The sequence below is a fragment of the Myotis lucifugus genome, unplaced genomic scaffold (assembly GCF_000147115.1).
Source record: "Myotis lucifugus unplaced genomic scaffold, Myoluc2.0 scaffold_189, whole genome shotgun sequence".
Lineage (NCBI taxonomy): Eukaryota > Metazoa > Chordata > Mammalia > Chiroptera > Vespertilionidae > Myotis > Myotis lucifugus.
The window spans coordinates 865,344-880,921 of NW_005871237.1; the positions used below are offsets into that span (position 1 = coordinate 865,344).

Here is a 15,578-nt window from a genome sequence, read left to right on the forward strand (position 1 = left end):
GCGAAGCCGGAAGTGTCCGAGGCGCTGGGAGGCCGCGGGAGCCGCTGGCGGTGGCGCGGAGGCTACCGGGCGCGGTGAGTGGGGTGGCTGCGGGCCGAGGGGCCGCAGCGCGTGGGGAAAGGACCGCGGAGCCGGGCTCGGGCTCGCGGAGGGTTCGCGCCCTCCGTGGGGAACTGGGGTGCTGAGTCAGAGCGGGGGCGGGGCGGGCGACCCCAGGAGCCCCGCGCGGCCCGGGGCTGACCCTCCGCGCACCCGGGCCCAGCGGACACGGCCCCCGGGGGTCTGGGGCATCCGAAGCCGGGCGGAATGGTCGACTCCCTCCTTCGGGACTCCCGGCCCTCGGACCCCGGCCCTCGGGGTTCTGGCGACGTCGGGCACCGACAAAGAGGATGTGTTGGTGGCCGAGTGTGGGCCCTGGCGCCCCGGGGAGACGACGCCCCCTTCCCTTGCCCTGAGACTGGCCGCTCTGTGCCCTGTTTCCGAGCATTGGCGAGGTCGGCCGTTTTTCAGTGGATTGATTTATTTTTGTCGGATGATGAAAAAGATGTTTCATTAAGGTTTTAGTGCTGATAGCGAGGGGCTGATCACCGGGAGCTAGAAGCTGACGACGTTTTTAATGTACATACGCGTAATTCGTGGATAATGCAGGTTCCCACACGTTCCCTGTGGGGAATGGCCGCAGGTTTGTTTTCCAGCCGCTTCCCAGGTATTTGTTCATAAGGGGCCCCAAACCCCGTTCTCCCCAAAGAACGACCGCTTTCACTGGAGGGCGCTGAATGGATACCTGTTTAACATGGTTCACGTGGTCGGAGAGTTTGGAAATCCTGGAACGGCCCGTTTTCCTGGTTTTTGCTGATGGGCAAATGCTAACTTTCATTTTGGATAGTAGATAAGGAAGTAGACGGAAGGCAGGGTCAGCAGTAACAGACTTGAGTGCTGCCGGTACTGTGTCAAAATTTTGGAAACATTTATGCAGCCAGCACCTTGTGGGTGTGCTGGGTCACGCGTTAGCATGCTGTTTGGGTGGGGTCTTTGGAAGGTAGTTTCAGAAGACATTTCCCCAGATCGCTGTAAAACCACAGGCTTATATCTGTGTACGAAGAGCAGCTATCTTAGCTGATAGATGTGTTTTATATTGTCCGCTAGGTACGGAGAGGTCCCTAATGATACCGTTGGCCATTTGCAGTTATCTCAAACAGCAAAGTTAACTAGGGAAGGTTTTTCATTATTTAAAAATATTATTGAAAAGACATTTGAGAAGTTTATAAATTATTACCCCAGTAGATCGCAAATATTTCTTACTTGTGAAAAGGAAATCTTATTGCCCTGACCGGTTTGGCTCAGTGGATAGAGCATCGGCCTGCGGACTGAAGGGTCCCAGGTTCGAGTCCAGTCCAGGGCATGTACCTTGGTTGCGGCACATCCCCGGTGGGGAGTATGCAGGAGGCAGCTGATCGATGTTTCTCTCTCATGATGTTTCTAGCTCTCTATCCCTCTCCCTTCCTCTCTGTAAAAAAAGCAATAAAATATATTTTTAAAAAAAGAAAAAGAAAAGGAAATCTTATTTTTATTGCTTATTTCCAATAAACTGCTGAATATAACATTCCGTATCTGAATTAGATGGCTGGTAAAATTGCATAAATGTATCTTAGTATATCAAAGATTGCTGAAATTTAGACCCCTGGCCATTCTTTAAGTTCCTAATTCTACTTGGAATATTGGCAGTTATGAATTCATCACTGACTACCTAGTCTGTTCTAACTTACTACAATGGATATATATTATATTTTAATTTTACGGCGGGGGGGTGGGGGGGAGGGCAGAAAGGAGAGAGGGAGAGAAACATTGATTTGTTGTTTCACTTATTTATGCATTCATTGGTTGATTCTTGTATGTGCCCTGATGGGGAACATGCAACCTTGGCATATTGGGACGATGCTCTAACCAACTGAGCTACCCCCCCAGAGTTCTACAAAGGAATATTAAGATGTGTTTTAATCTGACATTACAGCAGGTTTAAGTTTAAGGTGGTTTGGTGAGACTAGTGTTTATGCTTTCTAGCATACCTTTTTATTCTAACATGGAGGTCAAATATTTTTAGTATTCTTACATGCTTTTCAGTATTAAAGGACACTGTTAAAAAGGGATGATGCTTTTTTCCACTATTGGATAGGGATGATGCGTTTTAAAAAATAGACTTTACTTTTTAAAGCAATTGTAGGCTCACAGCAAAATTGAGCAGGAAGAACAGAGATTTTCCATATACTTCCTGCCCCCACACATGCATAGTTTCCTCTTGCTTATTTTTTAAGATTTAGTAATATGCACTTGGCATATCTATATTTATATACTTGCAGGTTGGGGAAACTATCCTTTAATTTCAGAAGAGTTAGTGATCTTTCAGCAACAATCATTTTTGCACCTTTCCATTGTGATTGTCAGGCTCTGTGTAGATGAAATTTTAAGTTATGTAAATGTTATGCAGTGTCAGCAGTTAGTGTTGCCCTGCCCCTGAAGGAAACAAAGTAATTTTTACTATGTTGTTATATTTTACACTATTGCATTATTTTGAAACACTTTAAATATAATTCTTCATTGATTAATCTTTCAAAACATTTGAAGAAGTGGCCAATATCACTCTCATTGACAAAGACAAAATTAGAAGGGAAATAGATGTTTTTTTCAGCCTTTTGATAAGTAAATGAAATTGAATACATAAGATGTCATTGGCTAGTGTTATTCAGAGCCCACACAACACTTTAGCCTTTACTATTGCTGGAAACTTAGGTTTTTACTTTGGACTGTTTATACACCTCAATTTAGCTATAAATAAGGCGTGATCTTACTTGAGACTATAAGTAACTCACATTTGTTTCTTAAATGTATTAGTCCCTTAAAACAAACATGCACATTTTTTTTCTTTTCTCTTAGTATAACAAAGAGGATTGCCTGACCAAGCCGAGATGCAGAGCACTTCTAATCATCTGTGGCTTTTATCTGATATTTTAGGCCAAGGAGCTACTGCAAATGTCTTTCGTGGAAGACATAAGGTTGGTACAGAGAAAACTGAAGGTTTTTATCATTTTATATGTACTCTTCTGAGAAGCATGCTTGCACTAAAATGTGAGACTTGGTGTTTTTGTTATACTGTCTAAAGAGTTCCTGTTTTTGTGGTTTTATACGGTAGAGCTTCTGTCAGAGGCAGTGCTTTCTACTGAGTGGTGACAGAAGTTATATGTTGGGTAGCAGAGAAAAACAGGAGGGTGGCTGAAAAAAGTGACTAGGGAAGGTATGTTGTGCCTTTTGGGTCTTTCCCCAACCTCGCCCTCTGTGGTTGTGCATGATCTCACTAACAGAAGTCCAATGCGGCTGTGATATGGGCTGGGGGTAGTAGGGAAGGCAGATCTGTAGTTTGGAGGGCAACCATGGATGGTTCCTATATGCTGTACTAAGGCTACATTACCCCCGATAAAACAGCACCTTATAAGGCAGATTAGAATAAAATGCCCAGGTTTAAAAGGCTCTATCTTTGTATGAGGTAATTAGAACTTGTTAGTGGAAGTGAGAATGAAATAAGCCCAGAGGCACTTCAATAACTAAAAAAAAAAATTTGTGTCAGATTCTATATTGGAGGGTAAAATTAAAGATAATTAAAATAATTTAAAATGAAGACATTTACAATCATTAAAGTTTCTATTCTGGGAAAAGAGCTAGAAAAATAATGGATTAAAAATCCTTTTATAATTCAAATAATCATCAACTAATTTTTCAGTACTATGCATTTTTTTGAGTAAATGATATTTAGAGGCTCCTTAAGTCTTATTTTTAGAAACAGGAGCCTTAAATATTTTAGTAAGGAAGAGTTTTTTTATATTTTCCTGTAGCCTTGAGATTACCAGCCATTTAGTTCCATCAGTGACAGTGAGATAAATATTCATATCAGAGGGGCTGTTTCCTCTCCTGGAGAGAGAATATGACTAAAAAGAGATTTTATGGCTCATAGAGAATGAATCAGAAGTGCCATTTGGACACTTTTAGCTTTTTTCTTTCTGATTCCAGACTTGTCCACAGGTTCTGGGTTCTCAATCGAGTTCATTGTGGTCTCTGGTTCCTTGATCAAATCCACTGTGCTCAACTGTGGATATTACTGTCCTAGAAATTGGTTTTGTTTTGTGTCCTGTGCCAGAAAGTGAAAACAAGTGGCGGCACAGGATTTAGTGTTGAGAACACATCTGACTGTCTGTCTTCCTGTAACCCCAATTAACCAGACTTTAATAATCACTTGATATGTGTCAGGCACTGCAGTGGACCTAGTGAATATAACTACAAATAATGTACATTTCCTGCCCCCAAAGAGTTTTGGGGTCAGCAGCAAGGTGGCATTGGAAGGGATGCAAATTTGAAACTGATGATGTGATAGAAAATGATAGAGATTGGGTGATGTATAGGAAAGTGCTTGGCACTAGCCTGGCCAGTGTGGTTCAGTGGTTGAGCATTGACTCATGAACCAGGAGGTCACCTTTCAATTCCCAGGGCACATGCCCAAGTACAGGCAATCCCCTGGAGAAGGTGTGCAGGAGGCAGCTGACAGATGATTCTCTCTCCTCATTGATGTTTCTCTTTCCCTGTCCCTTCCTCTCTGAAATCAATAAAAACATGTTAAAAATAATAAAAATAAAGTGCTTGGCACTAATAGTATTTCTTATATTCCAGTCCTCTTTCTTTACTTACATTACATATTCAGTGTCCTTTATGTAAGTGCCTATACATAGTAGGCACTCTGTAAATGTTGAATGAAAGAATGAATAAATGAATGAATGAATGAGGACAGATTAGACTTAAGACAACCTGAAGCTCTTCTTCAAAGGCAACAAAAATATACTTTATCCAATATAGTTTGAAAGCCTAAAGTAAGGATTTGAGAGACATAAGAATTGACTTAAGCCCTAACTGGTTTGGCTCAGTGGATAGAGCGTTGGCCTGCGGACTGAAGGGTCCCAGGTTCGATTCCGGTCAAGGGCATGTACCTTGGTTGCAGGCACATCCCCAGTAGGGGGTGTGTAGGAGGCAGCTGATTGATGTTTCTAACTCTCTATCTCTCTCCCTTCCTCTCTGTAAAAAATCAATAAAATATATTTTAAAAAAAGAATTGACTTAAAAGATTGCTAAGACCCAGTTTAGTATTCAGTCTCTAATAGTCTTCCAAGGGATGTGTTTTAAGAAACCATGTTTGTTCTCAGTGACATTAATTTCAAGGGTTTAGGACTAGAACCAAAAAAAATCCTGTCTGCCCTTAATAAACGTTTAAGGATTTTAACCATATTAGCTAAACTCTTTTGTGTTATTGCTTAGAATGATCAGGTCCCTAAATTTATTCCATTATATTACCTTCTTAATCTGTCTCTTTTTCATCAAGTTACCTTTAGCTACAGTGTGTGGATTGGTGTGTGTAGTATACATATAACATAATAACCATGATGAAGTTAAAGGGGAGAGAGCTGTAGGAAGGATGTGTTGATTTCAACATGTGTGTACAGCAAGTCCTTGATTAATGCAGTTTTTGTTATAATATTGATGAGATGCTGTAGGAACTAACTGTTGTTTATATCAGTTACCCTGAGGTAAAATTGGTTTAATTATACATCATTTCCCTTTAAGTCACAGAACCTATCGATGATGTTAAATGAGAACTTACTGTGTGTGTATATATATAATCCAAGGTTGAACTTCCCTCTTTGGGGTTCAAGCACCCTTGCCTAAAGGTATTTCATGGCTCTCTGTCTGTCAGGACCTCTGTGCTGTTCCTGCTTTGATGCCCTCTCTACAGTTTTCACACTTCTTCACTTTCAGTCATAACACTCCTCCCCTCACCTATATATATATATACACATATATATATAGAGAGAGAGATCTCTAAATATTTACATATGCTTTGGCTTACAGACAGTGAATGATAAATGTGCAGTTGAATAAATGGAAAATTGTACATTCCCATGCGTAACACAGTAATCTCACAGGTATAATGTAGACTACAGAAAATACTGGCCTTGATCACAGTGGGTACATTGCAACATTGTATTATTTTCCCTGCTCATGCCTTTGTTAGGATTCACCTAATCTTAGACTAAGTTTGAGACAAGTGTCCTCAAGAAAAATCTCTCTGTTGAATGGTATAGATTTGGCAATGTCCTTACCCTGGCTGAACAAATGGAAAAACACTGTAATTGACCAACATGTAGTTCAGTTTTTCAGTTTTCATATTGTCTGAAAAATGGTCATTGGCCCTTTTTCCTCTGGAAAAAATATATGTGTATTTAGTGGGGAGTGAGGGAGGCTTCATCATATCACATCACATCACATAGATGGTCTCCAAATAGTGATCTTGGAGAGTGAGATTGTGACGTAGTTAAATAGTTTTAAGAAAAAAATCATGAGATTCTGAGGTGAGGGGAGGAGTGTTATGACTGAAAGTGAAGAAGTGTGGAAACTGTAGAGAGGGCATCAAAGCAGGAACAGCACAGAGGTCCTGACAGACAGAGAGCCATGAAATACTTTTAGGCAAGGGTGCTTGAACCCCAAGGTCAAAGAAGGAAGTTCAACCTTGGATTATGGGGAGAGTAATATTAAACTCAAAGAATGAGGTTAGAATGAGTGGAAGGAGGTGGGAGGGTTTGGAAGAGAGCCTTTAAGGAAGGTTAATATGAAGAATTTGCGAATTTAATGTTTACCTGAAATTCAGCATTTGTTTTGTACTTCTAAGATTCTCTCTCAACTATAGCTGTGCATTGTAACTCTGTGTGTGATCTATATAATAAGCCATAAGAGTGAGAGCAGGGTGCTACATAAGCAGGAAAGGAAATGTGTTTGATCCTTTGGAGATGATCTGTGAAGCAACAATCTTCCCTACGCATAGGTAAAGTGGCAGAAAGTTATCTGAGGCAGCAGTGGTGCAATCCAGCGAGGATAGTCTACTTTAACCTTACTCTCCAACTCCTACTTCTGCACACACATGCACACACACATTATTGTAGCTAGGGAATATTTCTTAAAAGTTAATTACATTACTTTGAGATTCTTACAAAAAATTTCATATGATGACTATAGTTTTCAATCTTTTCTTTCCTGGTTTGACTAGTTTAAAATTATTAGGCCCTGATCAAACTCTTGTTTCACTTTCTGTTTCTTATCTAAAATGTACTTTCACATTTGGTACTATTAGAGCTCTTATTTTCTGATATGTAGATGCCTATCTTTGCCACGTGTATCATAGTGGAAGCTCTTAATGTGAAAGCAAATAGTCTTTTCTACTTTCCAAAGCATACAGTTTGAAAGAAATATTGAACAGTTGGTTGACTTAGTGTAGCTTTAAAAAAAGTCAGGAGCCCTAGTATAAATTACCTATGTTTAAAAATATTCAGGTTTGCTATAGCTAGTTCTAATGGTACCTTTTTATCTTTTTTATAATATTATAAATAAGTAAGACCTTTCTCTCTCTCTTTTTTTTTAGAAAACTGGTGACTTATATGCTATCAAAGTATTTAATAACATAAGCTTCCTTCGTCCAGTAGATGTTCAAATGAGAGAATTTGAAGTGTTAAAAAAACTCAATCACAAAAATATTGTCAAATTATTTGCTATTGAAGAGGAGGTAAGTATTCAAGTTTTAGTTAATCTTCTATGTTTATTATAGTTGTTATAATTTAGAAGAAATAACCTAGCAATGTTTTATAAACATGTTTGTTTGTTTTTTAAATGGTGCAAATTAGAGTTTATACAATTCAATATTCTATTCTCAAAGATTCTTGAATAGCCTGGCTGAAGTGGCTGAGTTGGTTGAGCATCGTCCCATGTACCAAAAGGTTGCTGGTTCAATTCCCGGTCAGGGTACATACCTGGGTTGCGGGTTCAAAGGCAATTGATTGATGTTTCTCTCTCACACCCATGTTTCTCTCTCCCTTCCTCAGGTGAGGTATCAAAAGATTAATTTAAAAAAATAAATATAAAAATTTAAAAAATGATTCTTGATTAGCTATAACAATGGAAATGAAGTATCATGGAATCAGAAAAAGTAGTATAAAAAGTAAAAGAGTATAGAATATGGTTACTATATTTACTAAAAGAAAAAAGAAAGAAACTAAGTTAAGTTGACATAATTTTAAAAGGAGCAAAGAGAAAGTCAAACAGAAAGGTAGCTTTGTAAAGGAATAAAAATCTTAAGAATCCAGGGATTAATATGTAAAGTCCATTTATAAAAGATAGAATTGATTTTAGGGGGAAACAGTGAAAATAAGGATGTTATTAGGATAATTATCTAGAAATAATAGAAATAGAAATCTCTTTTTTTAAAAATATATTTTATTGATTTTTTTACAGAGAGGAAGGGAGAGAGATAGAGAGTTAGAAACATCGATGAGAGAGAAACATCGATCAGCTGCCTCCTGCACATCTCCTGGGGATGTGCCCGCAACCCAGGTACATGCCCTTGACCGGAATCGAACCTGGGACCTTTCAGTCCGCAGGCCGACGCTCTATTCACTGAGCCAAACCGGTTTCGGCTAGAAATCTATTTTAATCCCTGTAAACATGGGTAGTCAATAAATTACACCTTTTGAAAAACAATTTAGAGGTTTATACTCCTTATAGTCATTTTATTTTTAGTCATTACATCTTAAAAGTAATTAAAAATGTAAATTATAGTTTTATGCACAGAGATGTTCATTGCTGCCCTGTTTATAATAAAAAATTGTTCAATAGGTTAGAATGTGTGATGGATAGTTACTTGGAGTTAGCTACACTCAGGGTTAAGAACATAGCCTTCCAGATTACCAAACCTGTTCAAGACTTCTGACACCAGCTACCGGGAGTTTGGCAAACTGCACAGTCAGTGAGAACAGTGCCCACAGGATTATGCTCATTCAGACACGAGCTTCATGTTCAGGAGCCCCCAGGACTACCTTCACTTCAGACCAGCTGGCTACATATTCGGGGCTTCCCATGGCTGTCCTCAGATTTGATAATTTGCTAGTGTTGAATGACATAGAACTCAGAAAAGCTCTATACTTACAATTAAAGTTTTATTGTAGCAAAAGAATGCAAATTATAACTAGCCAAAGCAAGGAATCCATAGGGTGGAATATGGGAGGGCTTCAGTGTGACTCTTCCTTGTCCTCAGTAACACTTTATTATTTCTTCGAATAGGTTTTCTAATCCTTGTTCATCTTTCTGTTGTTCTGGCACCCCTATTATTCGTATGTTGTTTCATTTCATGTTGTCCCAAAGCTCCCTTAGGCTCTCCTCCTGTCTTTTAATTTTTTTCTCCAATTGCAGTACAGTTTGGGTGTGTTTTGCTTCCTTGTCTTCTAATTCACTAATTCGGTCCTCCGCTTCTCCTAGTCTACTGTTGATACTTTCAATGGTGTTTTTTATTGCAGCTATATCGCTCTTCATTTCTTCTTGGGACTTACTTAAGTTGTTGATTTTTTCATCTGTTTCTTCTAGCTTCTTGCATATGGTATTGATTTTTTCCTCCGTCGGGTGCATGTACTCTAGGACCCTTATTCTGAATTCTTTTTCCGTCATGTTGCATGCCTCTGTCTCACTTAGCTGCTTTTCTGGCGAGTCCTCCTTTTCTTTCCTTTGGGGGTTTCTTTGTCTATCCATGTTTGATCTCATTGACATATCTAGTTGTTGAGTCGTTCAGTGGCTGCTCCCTGGGTGGCAGTGGCTGCTCCCTGGGTGGCAGTGGCTCCTTGGGCTGTGGTTGCTCCTTGGGTGGTTGTGGTAGCAGCTGCTCCTCCGTTGGTAGCAGGGCCTCTGGTGGGTGCTGTTCACAGCTGTGGTGGCTCTTCTGGCTGGTGGAGGGAGGCTTCACACACAGTAACTGTTCCCCAGACCAGAGCGTGTGGTGATCAGGAGGCCGCTGTTGCTTGAATCTGCTTTCCGTGGGGGGAAGCAGGTCTCCTCTGAGTTCATGTAGTCGCGCTGCTTGAGAGCTGTTGCCTCCGGGTTAGTAGCCGATCTCTGGATGCTGATAACAGCTACTCAAGATGGCAGGAACACTTTAAATTGACAGGATGCACAGAATATTGCCGGTATTCAAAATTTTAGTTGGAGCTCAATCACATTCTCTCTGCATGGCGACCTTTACTCTCCAGGCCTTCCCAAAGGTTCAGATACTTTAGTCTCTGTTTCCTCTGGAAGTTGAAAAGGATATGCATGACCTAAAACCCCCACCATAAATCACATTGTTAGGCTGTCATATGGCTAAAGTCCCCAGAGAAACAAAGACAACTTAGAGCAGACAGGACATTCCAGAGGCCTAGTGAGTAGCCAAGGACAAAGGCCAGACCTCTTGGTTAATTCTTTACTACACAGCAATTAAGCAATAATGAAGAAAAAAGATATTTACCAAAGCTTTAATCACCTGGGAACTTACTTATGTGTATTGTTATGTTAGAAAATCAGGACTAATATACATATACAGTATGATATTGATATATACAGTATGATATATAAATAGTGTTAGGTAGCTATAATATGATTTGATGCATAGATAAAAGACAAAGAAAATGCATAAAATATTAACATAATTATCTCTGGATTATAGAATTACGGATATTTTCCAATTTTTCAACAATCAACATATTATTTAAAAACAAAATTTTTTAAAAATTTATTTCACTCTGATACAGACAACATTTTGACTGTTGCCAGATAAGAAGTGGGGTTGGAGGAATGGCTGAAAAGGTGAAGGGATTAAGAAGTATAAAACGGTAGTTACATAATAGTCATGGGGATGTAAAGTACAGGATAGGGAATATAAATAGTAATATTGTAATAATTATGTATAGTGTCAGGTACTAGATTTATCAGGGTGATCACTTTGTAAGTTATATAAATGTCTAATCATTGAATTGTACACCTGAAATTAATATTATATTGTATGCAAATGGTAATTGAAAAATAAAAAATTATTCAAAAATAAATAAAAAATTTTATCTTATAAACTACTCAATAGTAGAGAAATTTAAAATGTTTTATAAAAGTATTTTGGAGATATGTAGAAAATATTATAAAAGAAAGAAAGGACTTAAACTGAATTTGAAGACTTATTTTTACATTTTCAAGTTTCTGAAATAGCATATATCTTATAACCAATGTGTATATGTAATTAGGTAATATTTATTTTTCTCTACACAGCTGTTATTAAATTGATGTATCTTATAATCAATGGTACATTAGAATCAAGATTGAAAACAAATAATCAGCTCAGATAAAAATGAATAGACTAGAACTTTGCTGCAAGAGGGACTGATCAGCTATTCTGCCACTTGTTTGTTTTTAAGGCTAGAACTTCATTATTTGAAGTAAAAGTTTTCTTCAGGTGTTTTAAGAGATTTGTTAGAAGAGCTAATGTCCTATATGTACTATTATGTATAAGAAATTAAAGATAACTTTAAAAGAACCATTCTAACATCAGAGCAATGATTCTCTAATTCAGATTTAGCCAGCTTTCACTGTGGCTTGATTGTCTTCAAAAACAAATTCAATTTTTTTTAAATATATTTTATTGATTTTTTATAGAGAGTAAGGGAGAGAGATAGAGACTTAGAAACATCGATGAGAGAGAAACATCGATCAGCTGCCTCCTGCACATCTCCTACTGGGGATGTGCCCGCAACCAAGGTACATGCCCTTGACCGGAATCGAACCTGGGACCTTTCAGTCCACAGGCCGACGCTCTATCCACTGAGCCAAACCGGTTTCGGCAACAAATTCAATTTTAATAGGAATTTATAAGATGTTAATTCTTATATGTGTACAGTCAACAAATATTTAACAAATCCTAGGTAAAGCAATTTAAAGTGCCTTCATCATTGTAGCAAATCCCACATTTAAATGAAATCAGATTAAGTACTGTCATATAATAAAAACATTTTTTATATTGAGTTTCAATCAGTGATTTATTTTTTGCAGACAACAACAAGACATAAAGTACTTATTATGGAATTTTGTCCATGTGGGAGTTTATACACTGTTTTAGAAGAGCCATCTAATGCCTATGGACTACCAGAGTCTGAATTTTTAATTGTTTTGCGAGATGTGGGTATGTTTGTTTATTTATATGACTTTATGTATATTTGTATATATAATTTGATGACATAAATTTTTTTGCATTCAAAACCATGGACTTTTTTGCCATGCTTTCTTAGATATGACACCAAAGTACCGTACAAAAAGAAAAAAAATAGATAAGTAGGACTTTATCAATATAAAAAACTTTAGTGTTTCAAATGACAACATCAAGTAAGTGAAAAGACAATCCATAGAATGAGAGAAAATATTTGCAAATCTTTTATCTGATAAGGAATTTTTATCCTGACAACTCAACAATAAAAAGTCAAATAATCCAATTAAAAAATGGGCAAAGGATTTGATAGACATTTTTCCAAAGATGATATACAAAAAAGGAAACAAGCACATAAAAAGATGCTTGAAATCATTAGTCATTAGGGAAATTAAAATTAAAAAACCCCCAAATTACCACTTCATATCCACTAAGATGGCTGAAATCAAAAAGACCACAAAACAAGTGCTGGTGAAGATGTGCAGAAATTGGGACCTTTATATGCTGCTGGTGGGATTGTAAATGGCACAGCCACTTGGGAAAACAGTCCAGCAGTTTCTCAAAAGGTTGAACATAGAATTACTATATGACTTAACAGTTCCATGGTAGGTATTTACCTAAAATAATTAAAAACATATCCACACAAAAACTTATTCACCAATATTCATAATAGCCAAAAAATGGAAACAGCCCAAGTATCCACTAATTGATGAATAGGTCAACAAAATGTGGTATATCCATACAATGGAATATTACTTGTTTATAAAAAGAAATGCAGCCCTGCCCAGTGTGGCTCATTTGTTTGAAGTGTCGTCCAATACACCAAAAGGTTGTGTGTTTGATTCCCAATTAGAGCATGTGTAGGAGCCAGCCATTTGTCTGTCTGTCACTCTTCCTCCCTCCTCTCTCACTTCCTCCTTCCCCCTTCCTCTCTCTGAAATCAATTTTAAAAAAGAAAGAAATGCAGTAGTGATACATGCTTTAATGAGATGCACCTTGAAAAGTTATGCTAAGTGAAAGAAGCCAGACACAGAAGGCCACAATATTTATATGATTTTATTTATGTGAAATATCCAGAATAGGCAAATCCATAGAAACAGAAAGCAGATCAGTGGTTGCCAGCGGTTTGAAGGGAGAGCATAGTTGAGGAGTGACTAATGGTTTTGGGATCTCTTTTTAGCATAATGAAATGTTCTGAAATTAATGGTGATTGTTGCACACTCTGTGACTGGCTATATTAAAAGCCACTGAATTGTAGACTTTAAAAGGATGAATTTTATGATATGTGAATTTAATCTCAATAAAGCTGTTGTTTTAAAAATATGACAACCAAAAGAAGTAATATCTTGGAAAGAAATGAATCAATATTTAAGTGGGAAAAACCCAGTGATTTAAAAAAAAAAGTATAAAGTTAGTGGGAATTTTTTTTCTTTTAATTGATCTTGGAGGGCGAGGAGGAGAGAGAGAAACAGCAATTGGTTGCCAGCCTCATGAGCCCTGACCAGGGATTGAACCTGCAGCCTCGATATGTTCCTTGAGCAGGAATCAAACCCCCCACCTTTTGGTGTACAAGACGATGCTCCAACCAGCTGAGCCACATCGGCCAGGGCTAGTGGGAATTCTTGAACTTGACACTGAAAGCAGTGTGGAAACAACCTTTTAGAGTAGGATAAAATAAGAGAGAAACAATTAATATATACTACAGCCTGTTGAATCAAATCGAAGTTATAGATGATTGATGCCTTCCTAAGTATACTGGTGGCCCTGAGTTTTCATAATGAAATGATACCCCAAACTTATGCTCATGTTATATTTGGACATTATCTATCCGCTGTCAAATATTTCAAACTATCACTCAGTGACACTGCTTGTCAGCCAAAACAGCTTACTTTCAGCAATGTAGCCACCTTTACCCTTACAAAAAAAAAAGAAAGGAATATGGCCTTCTGAGAAAAGTGTATGAGAAATATATTTTTATGCTACAAGTGTGACACCTTGAGCCTCTTTCTATCACTTTTTTTTACTATTTTATGTAGTGAATCCAATGTACTTTTTTGTGGAATTATTTCTCCGAGATAAATATATGTGCAACTGTAGTTAAAGATTGATCTTTTTTGGGGAATCTTTATTCTTTTTGTTTTGTTTTAATTCATTGGGATAGCTGGCTAATAACATTAAATAAGTTTCAGGTAGAAATAAAATATAAGAAAAAAAATTAAAAATAAGTAAGTTTCAGGTATACAATTCTGTAGTACATCATTGTATATTGCTGTGTGCTCACCACCCAATCTAGTCTCCTTTCATCACTATATATTTGACCCTCTTTGCCCTCTTCATCCTCCCCTTACCTCCCTTTCCCTTTGGAAACCACCCTTCTATTAGCTGTGTCTATGAGTTTGTTTTATTTGTTCATTGCTATCTGTTTTATATCCCACATATGCATGAAATCATATGGTTCTTGTCCTTTCCACCTGACTTATTTCACTTACAGTACTCTCAGGATCCATCCATGTTGTCACAAATGGCAGTATTTCATCTTTTTTTTTTTTTATGGCTGAGTAATAATCCATTTTATCCTATACTAGAGGCCTGGTGCACAAAAATTTGTGCACTCGGAGGGGGGGCGGGGGGGGGGTTGGGGGGTCCCCCAGCCCGGCCTGTGCCCTCTCACAGTCTGGGATCCCTCGGGAGAAAACGACCTGCTGGCTTAGGCCTGTTCCCGGGTGGCAGAGGGCAGGCCCAATCCCTAGGTGCAGCCCCTGGTTGGGCTCAGAGCAGGGCCGATTGGGGAGTTGGGGTGCCGCCCCCTGTCATGCACAGAGCAGGGCGGATCGGGAGGTTGCGATGCCACCCTCAGTCACGCTCAGGGTAGAGCCGATTCCCCAGGAATCGCCCCCTGTCACACTCAAGGCAGGGTCAATAGGGAGGTTGCGGCGCCACCCCCTGTCATGCACAGAGCAGGGCTGATCAGGGGGTTGAGGAGCTCCCCCCTGTCACAGAGCAGGGCCCATCAGGGGTTTGGGGTGCTGCCCCCTGTCACTCACAGAGTAGGGCCGATAGGGGAGTTGGGGCACCGCCCCCTGTCACACACAGAGCAGGGTCGATCAGGGGGTTGGGGAGCTTCCCCCTGTCATGCACAGAGCAGGGTCGATCAGGAGGTTGGGGAGCTCCCCCTTGTCACACACAGAGCAGGGCCGATCAGGGGGTTGAGGAGCTCCCCCCTGTCACTCACAGAGTAGGGCCAATAGGGGAGTTGGGGCACCCCCCCCTTTCACACACAGAGCAGGGCAGATCAGGAGGTTGGGGCGCTGCACCCTGTCACACTCAGGGCAGGGCCAATGGGGAGGTTATGGCTCTACCCCGTCACACACAAACCAGGGCCCGTGGGGGGGGGGGGCTTGGGGCGCCACACCCTGTCACACACAGAGCGCAGGGCAGTCGGGATTGGGGA

The 15,578-nt window shown here is 39.4% G+C and overlaps 1 protein-coding gene across 6 annotated transcripts in view; it reads left to right on the forward strand.

Moving 5' to 3' along the window:
- The window catches only part of TBK1 (TANK binding kinase 1), a 52,490-nt gene continuing 36,912 nt past the window's right edge, over positions 1–15,578 (forward strand). Inside the window, exons 1-4 of one of the 6 annotated variants that reach the window (XM_006096852.1) lie at positions 1–74; positions 2,932–3,050; positions 7,508–7,648; positions 11,977–12,106. In XM_006096852.1, coding sequence (XP_006096914.1) covers positions 2,964–3,050; positions 7,508–7,648; positions 11,977–12,106 — 358 coding nt within the window. In that variant the 5' untranslated portion in view covers positions 1–74; positions 2,932–2,963. Of the gene's footprint in view, positions 75–500; positions 707–2,931; positions 3,051–7,507; positions 7,649–11,973; positions 12,107–15,578 lie in introns of those variants that run through there. The other 5 variants (XM_023760673.1, XM_023760674.1, XM_023760675.1 and 2 more) reach the window with 5 other exon arrangements.